At 34.7% G+C, this 12070-nt stretch overlaps 1 protein-coding gene across 3 annotated transcripts in view; it reads right to left on the reverse strand.

The window, feature by feature from the left end:
- Positions 1-12070, reverse strand: part of SPAG16 (sperm associated antigen 16) — a 1171227-nt gene that overhangs the window by 402686 nt on the left and 756471 nt on the right. For all 3 annotated transcript variants that reach the window (XM_011932319.1, XM_011932316.1, XM_011932317.1), the window contains one exon: positions 11795-11921. In XM_011932319.1, coding sequence (XP_011787709.1) covers positions 11795-11921 — 127 coding nt within the window. The remainder of the gene's footprint in view (positions 1-11794; positions 11922-12070) is intronic.

Genomic DNA, 12070 nt, shown 5'->3' on the forward strand with positions numbered 1-12070 from the left:
TGACTATATAGTGCATCAATGGTTAACTACTATAAATGTACTTTAATGAATTGCTAATAATTTTCTGATGCTATAAATCTATATAACAAGAGGTGTTGTTTTACCTTACATGGATCACAATAACAACCCCAGCAGAATGCCAGAAACACTTGCCAAAAATATTGCATTTAATTTCTAGTTTCATCAGTGGTATCTAAAAATTATAATTAACACGTGGTACTACAGTGAATTTGAAGTTAAAACTATCTTCAAGTACAGCCAAGCCATCACTGTTGAAGTTTTAATAGGTTGAATGTACAAAAGAATAAAAAATAGTGACAAGTTTATTTCTAAGTCATTTCTATATGTTGAAGTAAAATTAAGAGACTACAAGTAAAATAGGTCAAATAAACACTATACAGACTGTGGAATTACAAATTGATGCAATGAATTATAGTCACTGAGTTCTTGAAAGTGACAGCAACACACAAAACACTGGGTAAAGCAATTTGCAATGGAATTATTCAATTTCATTAAGCATCATTTAACCCATCAACCAAGGAGACAGAACTACAAATCATGAGAAGACTTGTCCCTAGCATGCTCAGCTACCAAAAAAAGAAAAAAATAACTGACCCTTTCTGATTTCCAAATAAATACTCCCGGTGCTAATACTATCATTTAATTATTATTCCCATTTAAAAAGAGAATGCTGAATTGTACAGGTGTTAAATATTATGCCTCAAAATTCACAACCAGGTGGTAAAAGAACTTTAAAAAACTTGGACTCAGACTCTAATCTCTCTGACTTCAGAATCTATAATTTTTCTACATTATTATGCTCAAGGCAGAAAAGACTGGAGGCAATCCAACTGGGGTTTCCTGTTGGTCAAATATACTCTATGATTAAGTTACCTTCAGTATTTGTATGTGACAATCCTATTCCTTATTTAATTCAAATAAGTCAAAAAACATAGTTTTTCTAAGAGTTCTAGATTCTATCACACCTAAAAAGGTAGATGCATGCTTTTCCTTTGGTTTCAACTTTCCATCAGTCTTTGGTTTTAGCTCTTTATCAACCTTCTATTCATATAATTTCACATCAATCTGAATAAAAGGAAGAAATACTCACTGATATTATTCAAAAGAAGAAATAAACAAATATCTCTAACTTTAGAGTGTATTATATAACTTTTACAAGAATATTGAATTAAGTAATTATGTTTTACAATTCACTTATCTTATTCTTCCCTAAGAACGTAATTGATCTCAATTTTCATTAAATATCATTTAAGCTATTTTATGTTCATTAGACATATTATTAAAGAATACAAAAGGAATTAAATCATCTATATTTACTATACCTAAATTTCATACCCTTCTAGATCATAATTTCTGTCCTAACAAATTACTCTAAAATTGTTACAAAGAAGCCACTTCAGTAATGAATAAAAATCAGTTGGGTAAGCCTATGGCGAAAAGTTGTTGAGATGATTTAGCCCATATTACTTTAATTCAAAAGATGAATTTTTGTGTCTGGTATTTTCTTTTCACTTGTTCCTTCCAATGATCCTAGAATTCATTCCAAACCAGAAAATTCAGCATAAAAACAAAACAGTACAACATGGTGTCTCAACTATGACAGGAGTATTAAGAATATTTAAGTTATTCTAAATAATTCTTTGGGAATTTTACTTATTTTTATCTCATCCAACACCATATCTCTACATTACATCTTTATTGAATGAAACCTAAATAAAATGCATGAAGGATAAAGAAATTATTTTTACCTCTTACAGAAGTAAAATAATCTCATAAAGCTAATCTATATTTATTTTTCAATGGACATACACAGTCATTATAATTAATTGAATTAATTAAATTAATTAATGACATTATTGAATATGACATTTTTTCAAAGGTTGATACCTATATATGAAAATCTAGTCTTCCCACTGCTAGCCAGTGTAATATTATTTATAGTAACTGCAAGGAAAAGAAGAAAGGAATGATATTGTGATGTGTACACAAAGGTTTTATGTGGGAGGTATGAGATACACAACAGTTTTGGCAAAGTTAAATAACAATCTTTGAAAGCCTTATAGCATAGTAAATTGATCAATTATTTAAGATACAATGGTTTCACTGTGTGTTAAAAATACTTATTTTTAATTTTCAAACAACTGGATTATTTGAGCAAAATACTTTTCTACCTAAAAAGCAGAACATCTGATTCATAGTCTACACTAACTTAAAACCTAGGTACGTATACCTTAACTCAATGGCAAATTTAAATGATATGACTGTAAGTTCTGAAAACCTTACGTATTTTAGAAAACACATATAAGTTGTTTTTCCTTTTTGTTTAAATGAATGCCTTAAGAAGCAATTGATAGCCACTCAAATGATATTCCTCTAGGGAAAGATGTGAAACCCAAACCAGTCAGTCATGTTTGTGGAAAATCAGTATTTTTTTACTTTTGTTGTTTATACTACTCTGAAAATGCATGATATCCATCTTAATCAGTGTAACTTTTCTTAGAACACAGCTCCTACTACATTTTTAATGAAGTGAGAGAAGTTACTTGGAAAATAAAGGTCTATTGAACATAAGTGATAACATACTGGAAGTTACACAGATACCCAGAGAAAACATGAGGGGAAAAGAGGTTTGTCTGAAATAAAAGGCATAATAAAATGGGATAACTGAGAAGGGGGAATATTAAATTATGTCAGACGCACTGTTAGGGACTGACTGAAAGATAACTTAAAATGTCTGATGAGGTTCATGTCATCAAATTATAGTAGCAGAGAAGGAAGGCTATGTTATTATTGGGAAAGAAGGAAGAGGACAGACTTTGGTAATAACTTGGAGAAACAAAATTGCATAATTTATGTATTTCTTAAATATTTAGTAACAATTCTGTACTATGCCTTGGCATTAATATAAATGGAAAGAAAGGAAAAGAAATAAAAGTGAAATAGGGTGTATCTGAAGAACATGACACAAGGTCTTGAGTTAGAAGAAACACCATGGTAAGACAGATTCTTTTTTCCTTCCTTCTCTCCTTCACTTCTTTTTCACCCTCCATTTTTCCCTCATTTCCTTTGACATCTGTTGAGCACCTATTATCCAACCATTGTGAAAGTAGAGAAGAAAGCTCCAAGTTTCATGAGAGCAAAATATAGCCAAGCAATTATATGGCATGACAACGGCTATAAGAATATCTAAGATACTGAGTTCTCATCTGTCACTTTTCTGGGCACATCATATGATTGATCATTTAGTGCCCATTTTATCCTTATGCGATAAGTAGTACTACTATGCACATTTTACAAATGAGGAAATTGTGGCAAAAAATATTTTATACAATATGCCCAAAGACACACTGTAAAAAAGCAGCAAATTTGGGGTTTGAATCCAGGCAGAATGGCCGCATGCTCCTATTATGCTATACAGTCTGATGTAAATACAAGATAATATAGGATATAAGTCCAGAGTTCTATAAAAATGCAATTAAGTACATTGAGTTTTTCAAGCATAACTTCCTGTAGCCTATTCCTGAAGCCATTAGTAATTACACAAAATGTTAGCTAACTGGTAAGGCTTGTCTTTTTATGGAGAAAAAAATGTTCCACTCACCAAGTTCAACATTTTAAAATACTTTACAAAGAAATAATTAGCAAAATTCTATGGGGTACAAAGTTTTCTTGGTTGTTCTTGGGACGCCTAATCCAGAGGAACAAGCATGGGGAGCTTTGGAGGGAAGGTGAAGTGAACCTTTAAGGATGGATGCAAATTCTTTAGGTGATGAGGGGAAAAGGTATGTCAGGCAGATGAAATAGTAAAGGGAAAGTTTTGTCACAGGAAAGATCATTTTATATGTTTGTTAACTTCACATGGTTAGGACATCATGTATTTAATAATCGATGGTAGTGGACATTTATTTAGTGAGAAAGCAGTAATCCTCTGCATAGGATTAGTGTAACACGAAGGTCTTTGAATCAAGGTGTTCAAAGCAAGGTGCAATACAGTATATAAAATCAACGCAGTGAGGCTTATTTAAAATTTTGTATTGTAATATATTATTGCATTTTCAAGCACTTTGGATATTTATAAGTTGGTTAATTTTATGTTGACTAGTTGATAAGGTTTGGCTCTGTATCCCCACCCAAATCTTATCTTGTAGCTCCCATAATTCCCAGGTGTTGTGGGAGGGACCCAGTGGGAGGTGATTGAATTATGGAGGCAGGTCTTTTCTGTGCTGCTCTCATGACAGTGAATGGGTCTCATGAGATCTGATGGTTTTAAAAACGGAAGTTTCCCTGCACAAGCGTCTCTTTCATGCCACCACTGTGTAAGAAGTACCTTTTGCCTTCCACCATGATTGTGAGGCCTCCTCAGCCACCTGAAACTGTGAGTCCAATAAACTTCTTTCTTTTGTACATTGCCCAGTCTTTGATATGTCTTTATCAGCAGCGTGAAAACAGATTAATACACTAGTCTTTTGATGATCAGAATCTTTACAATATTTTGTAAAAAGTCAGAGAGTGGCCAAAAAACTGTTTTCTACTCCCACAATTTTTTAGCAAAGCATTTAAAAGAAAAGTTGACCTTAAATATGAGTTATGCTTTTTCTCCCCAAAATACAAATATTCCTAATTTGTTGACCATTTTTGTGATAATAGGCATTTGCCAACAGTGAGCTGTAAGAAGATAATTTTGAAAATAATAATATGGTTAATCATGCTATCAAAGTAAAGGTGACATTTTAATAGTAAACAAAAAAGGCACCATTTTCAAAAGAAACATATGATATCGAACATTTGATAACAGATATTTTTAGTGTTTCCTCTACCAAATCTACATAAGGGCAGTAACCTCTGAAAGTCCTTGTATCTGAACCTTTAAGAAATGTAGAAAAAGAATTTTCCACATAGTATTAAAATATTTCAAAACCTCTCATTAGTTTGCAAAACCAACTGACCTCAGAACAAGAGGAAAACCTAGTAAAATGTTAACAAAAATTCCTTTGCATAATTAGTGGATGAATTTGAAAGTTCAGCCTGCACACTGGTAAGTACAGACCACCATACATTTTTTCCTTTAAGAATTTGGTACTTTTCGTCAAGGGATCATTTGCAGTTCTGATAGCTGCTAAATCCAATCATAGATCATACTTGTGAATCATTGAATTACAGTCATTAATTAAAATTATTGAATCAGAATTCCTTGAAAATATAAGCATATTGAGTCATCTTTTCTCACTGAACCATCATTTTAGTGCCATTATTATTTTTTGGTCAGAAACAAACAAAATTAGAGGCTATAGAAGAACCATATGGAATTTGTAACATTGCTAATTGTATCTTTCTGTCATTTTTATTTCCAGTGTATATACAAATTATTACATACATAAAATACCAGCACAGTAGTAATTGCTTAAAACATTTTTATAAAAAATAGTTTGCAGACTACTGTGGTAGAAACCCAAAGGCACTAAGTGGATTAATAGAGGCATGGAAATGGCCAAGGGCATGAAGAAGGAAGACTGAGGTTGGAGAGGCAGCCCTGCGTTCTCACTCTGTCACTGACTACTGGGCTGTTCTTGGGCAACTTAGTTTACTTCTCTCAGGCTCCACGTTCTCATTTGTGAAATAAAAATAATAATGGTATCCACCCAATCAGATTCCAGTAAGCTATGCAGATTTTGTAGGTAAAATGATGGCACAAAGTACATATTCAATAAGTGTTAACCGTCAATCAGCTCTTGAGACAGCGAGCTTTGGCACAGAAAAGCCAAAGCTATAGTTTCATAGAATATATAGCAATTACTACATTACTTTAAGATAATTTATCTTTATACATTGTCCCTGATAGTCTGTGTGTTCATTGAGGGCAGGGATTCTATCACAGTCACCTCTCTAGAACCTAGGATGTTGCCTAGCACATAGATCTCCAGTACATATTACTAAATCAAATATGGCTGAGGAATCAAAGAGAAAGGTACAAGCTTCCCTTTGTTTCCACATTCTGGATTCTGAATATCAGGCTCCTCTCAGAGTTCACCAGATCCTATCTGAAAACCAACAGGCCTATGCCTGGTGCAGGATGAACTATAGAGCAGACATGGGTCTGGCACCAAACAGGAGCCAACAGGTTAACTCTTACTGTGAGTTCCTTGTTTATCCACTTCACAGAAACTCACAGTGACAAGTTACTGGATCTTTTGGCCAAAGCTAAGTCAGGCAAATGCTTTAAGCTGGACAAGTGCCCACAGTTAGTCTATGGAGCAAGGCATGGCCGCTTAAGGCAGTCCAGGTCATGAACCCTCTGTGTCTGACTCATGGCAAGAGACAAAATGTCAGCAACTCTGACTGTTCCCAGCCCAGCTTTGACACAACTCATAGATGTATTACTCATCTCATTCTCATTCTGTGTTTTACTGTACGTTTAAAACATTCTTTTCTTGAAAAATTTTTAAAAGCCTTAATATTTTCATTGGGCTTGTGGATGACTAACAATCTCATTGCATTTATTTTAAACAGGCTTCCAAATCACTGGATATACACTGAGACTTTTCATATTGCCTTTAGGTAGGCATTATAATTTCTCATTCAGTTTGCTATGTGATATATCACTTTCTGAAAATAAAGAAATCTTATTTTTCATAAAATAGTTTTTCTGTTTTATAACTTTGAAGAAAAATACATGCAGACCTGTAAAACTGAGCAATTTCATGAGTTTCCAAGCTGCAAGTTATTTTATAGCCTCCATTTGGCAATTATAGAGATTTATATCCTTTTTTTCATCCTCCACAAAATTCTGAGCTGATATGTCCAGTTGACTTGGAAACTGACTTAGGCCTCCACATTCATTATTTTTGATAATAAAGGTGTTAGATCAGATTAATGATTTAAAACTAGTATATGTTTGAGAGTGGAAGAAGGAGGTTTAAAATTAATTTATAGGAATATAATCCACTGGTCATCTTCACATTTCATCAAAAAATATTTTAGAGGGTGTCTCAATAGTAATTGATCACATTGAGGTGGCAGAATGTACTATTACTGCTTCACTAATAGAAGAAAGTCATTAATCTCCTTTTAGGTCCAGACCTTCAGTATAACCTGACAATTTATCATGTATCAAGGAATTAGCATATTTTAAAAAATTATAAAGCAGCAGCATGTCAGTATACCACGGATTCAGTTGATGTTGCAAATCAAATAATGTCATCCATATGACATTATATGTTATACAGTTCTTATTATTACCACATAGAAAAACACTTTAGCTAATCTGGTTACCCTTTTCAAAATCTCTTACTATTTAACTAAAAATGTAAATTTATTTTAACTTGTTTATGAACGATTGGGATAAATACAACTAATAATTCCATATTATATAGACAACATATAACACATGTCTTTGTCTTTTGTATATACATATAACAATGTATATAACAATACAATACAAATTTTTAAAAATCTGGGTGATTTAAAGTTTTTTGTTTTTTTGTTTTTTTAAATAAATTAGGTATATCTGAAATGAAGTTGCCACAGCTGCCTGATCCAATATTAGTGGAATGATTCTGTTTAATTCTTGGATTATCGTATTTCAACTTGTAGAATTTTATATCAGTATTTTAGTTAACAGTTTATATTATCTAGTAATTAATAACTTGAATGAGTTTCCCTTTGCATTATATGCTAGTTTTCTACAGTACATAGCTATCAATTTAATTTTTTTCTACTTGGTTTGAAAATATTTTTAGAAAATAAACTCATTAAATGAACTTTATTTCTAATTAATGATGCATTGATCATATATTTATGAATAATATTTCATTTAAACCAAAATATTTTAGAGCCCTTTTTCTAGTATTAATTAATATAAAGCTAGCATGCATAATAATAAAATTGCAATAATAATTCTAGTGATACAAATTTTAATTTGCCACTAAGTCAATTTAAAAATATTTATGTTTACTAAAGTCATACAAATGGAATTTGCAAGCCCTTCTATGCTCTTACATTCAATGCATATGCTATTGCACTATGCTGAAGGTATTATGCTGTGCCAAATCCCTCTTTTTCTCCTGATACTGCAGTGAATAAGGATAGCACAGAAAGAGCTCAGAACCTCAGGGAGGAAGGTCACCATCAATAAACAGTTGTATGCATTGAAGGCAGGTATACATGAGAGACAACTTCTTAAAATTAGAGCAGTATTACTGCTAAGCATTAGTGCTTCTGTTCTTCACATAAGAGAAAGTAAACAAGAAACAGACTTTCCTAGAACACTCAGTTATAGCACTTGAGAAAGACAGAAATAAACCTTGACATCAATAGAATTTAGGTCATTGCTAAATTAGTATTTTCTCTATGGATATTCCTCTACCAATCACTTTTATACACACTTCACAACTAAGTTTTTAGGGCGAAATATATTGAAAATCTTGCTTTTCCATTGAAGCTCCATTAGCAGGAACAAACTCCACTGCATCAATGTCTAAGAAACTACTTTAAAGCAAGGAGGAGATTGTGGGACCTTTGTACCCAACAACAAATCATCCTGATTTTATTTTTAAGTCATGCCTGATGCACTCTTTCCACAATGCCCCCTTGACTTCTGCTTCCCCAGAAGTTTAAATCTCTGCAACATGTGAAGTTGGTGACCAAAACATGGGTAGCTCTACCTTAGTTTTTTCTATAATGTGTGGTGCTGAGTGTATTTTGTTCTTCATATATCTTAAATAAATTGGCCTCAGAGGTCTAAACAGGGCTTCACACACTGAACTTGCATCCCTCCTAACATCATCTGTATGTCCATTACCATATTCCTTTATTTATATCACTCATGTTTTGTATATGGGAAATAAATTGGGAGAAATTACATTTCTCTTTCTTATTGACCCAGGAACCAGAAATTATGAATATTTATTCTTTTCTTATAGAGTCAACAGCAGTGTTTGTCCTGTAATCTTTATAACATATTGCTAAGAAGAATATGGAGGCCTTGTTTTGTACATATTGGCATTCTTCAAGTTATGAAAATCTGTGCTCAATAAACTCTGTGTTCTCTCTTCTCTTTCCTACATCTCCCATGATCTTAACTGTAAGAAAATAAACATGCTGTCTCCTATCTGAACAAAGGAGGATCCTTTATTTGATCTTTGAGCTACAGTCTTTTCTCCTATTCATCTTCACAGCCAAACTGTCTGAAAGTGTAGTCCCTACATTTTGTTTACTTTGTGATATGGCTTGGCTTTGTGTTCCCCAACCAAATCTCACCCTGAATCGTAATAATCCCCACATGTCAAGGGAGGGACCCAGTGGGAAGTAACTGAATCAGGGGCACATTTTTCCCATGCTGTTCTCGTGATAGTGAATAAGTCTCATAAACTCTGATGGTTTTATAAGGGGGAGCTCCCCTGAACACGGTCTCTTGCCTGCTGCCATGTAAGACGGGACTTTGCTCCCTCATTCATTTTCCAACGTGCGGTGAGGCCTCCCCAGCTGTAAGGAACTGTGAGTTCATTAAACCTCTTTCCTTTATAAATTATCCAGGCTTGGGTATGTCTTTATCGGCAGGGTGAGAACAGACCAATACACTTTTCTTCAAATCAAATTCACTCTTGAACCTATAGTAATCCAGGTCTGTCCAATGTTAGCTCGGAAAATCTCATGATTCAGGAAAACCCTCATCCCTAGACAAATTGGAAAAGTTGCTCACCCTAAACTCCTCCTCCTCCCCGCATTATCTTCACCTCCAATCATTCTCCAAATTTTGATAAACTTCCTATGTTTAATGCATTCTCTCCTTTTCATCTGCACTATTTCCTAGCTCCAATTCTCATCCACTCATAGCCCATTATATTAGATTCCTCACATGACTGATTCCCTTACTTCCTTATCAAGATCATCTTTCTAAAAAGGGAAGAAATAAAAGTAAAATTCTAAGGCGCTCCCCCAGCCAACTGAACGAAGCGTCTCTTAGCCAACAGGACCCCAGAGTAACCTTGAAAACTGAGCTCTCAGCCAGGACAGGATGGTGTTCAGACAAACCTCCTCATACTCCCTCCCTTGATAATGACCATTAGCCTTGCTTCCCTAAGGGCTAACAGAAACCAGCCCTTCCTTCCTTTTTTTTTTTTTTTTTTTTTTTTAACAGAGTTTTGCCCTTGTTGCCCAGGCTGCAGTGCAATGGTGTGATTTTTGGCTCACTGCAACCTCCGCCTCCTGGATACAAGTGATTCTCCTGCCTCAGCCTCCCAAGTAGCAGGGATTACAGGCATGCACCACCACACCCAGCCAATTTTGTATTTTTAGTAGAGATGGGGTTTCACCATGTTGGTCAGGCTGGTCTGGAACTCCTGACCTCAAGTAATCCACCTGTCTTGGCCTCCCAAAGTGCTGGGATTATAGGTGTGAGCCACTGCACCCAGCCCAAACCAAGCCTTTCAAAAGACCTCAAGAAATCAACCAGCGCAGGCGGAAGTTGCAGTGAGCAGAGATCGCAAGACTCAGTCTCAAAAAACAAAAAAGAAATTATAAGGTATGAAGATGTGTGGTTTTTTTAAAGTAATTTTCTCTGTTTTAGAGGTTAAATCAACCAGCCACCTGATACTGCCCTTCCTCTTTTAGCCTGATAAGAGACCAGTGACCATGAAGTGGTTTGGCCAGTCTGTGGATCATGTGCAGTAAGGGTTTTCATGTCCTCTACTTTACCTTCTGATGTCAGGCAGCTGAAAACTCCAGCCTTGGATCATGCTAAACTGCCATTTTTGGTACATGGGACCCACGAAGGGGCATGAATGTATATTGCGCATCTGCAAGATTCACCTTTCATAAATAATCATGACTCCTCCTCAAGCTTATGAAATATTGACATAGCCAACTCAGCATAAATTCCTGTTCCCCTTGCTCCTCCCTTGAAGTATCTGTTTCTGGCTTCTGGCTGGAGGCTATGATTTCCAGCTTGTCCGAACAGTGACCCTGCAGACTGTAACCCTTTATGAGGAATTTATTTTCCAAATTTATGAACCTTGTCATTCTTCAGTTGACAAGGTAAATCTAATTATGTTAACCTGTTTGCTTAATGCTCTTTAATTCCCTCAGAAATAGTTTAACACTTTAATCTAACATGTCATGATCTTGTTTTTGTCTCTCTGTACACTCTTGCCTATCATGCCTCTTTTTCCTTAAGCTCTATCCATTTATATCATTACTGGCAGAACATGCCACTGCAGCCTCACATCTCTATGACTTTGAGCATGTGTTGTCCTCTCCTAGAATCTACCCCTCTCCAGATAACCTATACATCCTATTTACCCTCTAGATCTTAGCTCAAGCATAGGCTCCTCTGAAAGCCATCCACACTCTTCCAGCAGATATGGGTCCTCCTTCTTGCTTTCCCCCGGACTTACATAGTCTTCCATTTTATTAACGCATGTCTCATTTCATCAAAATGATCTCGTTTCTCTTCCTTTACCTAGCTGTAAGATCCTTAAGGAGAGGCACAGTGTGTGTTTCCCTTTTGTATCCTGTGAACCAGCAGAGCTTCTACCTCTATAAACAATTGTTGAAATAATGTTTAATGAGATAATTATATTATTTTTACCTGATCACATTTGGGAGGCAGAATGGATACAAGTGCATAGAAAGGATCTTGTAATTATGAACATTTTACTGTTCTTTTGCCCTGAATGCCCTTACACAATCGCTTTTTAAGTCATATTCCATACCCAAAGAATTATCAAGAATAATCAGACTTATCAAAACCCGGGAAAAAAGTGGATGATTTACTTACTGTTCTTGCATCCCATACAGACAGGGTCTTGTCTGCGGAACTTGTGAGAAGAGTATTGGAGAAAGGAAAAAACTCAATGCTGTTCACAGAATCTGTATGTCCATACAGCGTACATCTGCATCTTTCACTGTAAAGAGAGAAATTAAGAATTTTAGGAGTTAGTATCTATGCTGTCTATACAAGGCTAATAAAAATAATTTAAGGAACTGAGGCATAAAATAATTTTATTAATGGTAAAAATTTTACAACAACATTTTAAAAGTAAAATTCTACAGC

The sequence above is a fragment of the Colobus angolensis genome, unplaced genomic scaffold (genome assembly GCF_000951035.1).
Source record: "Colobus angolensis palliatus isolate OR3802 unplaced genomic scaffold, Cang.pa_1.0 Scaffold95, whole genome shotgun sequence".
NCBI classification, from domain to species: Eukaryota; Metazoa; Chordata; class Mammalia; order Primates; family Cercopithecidae; genus Colobus; species Colobus angolensis.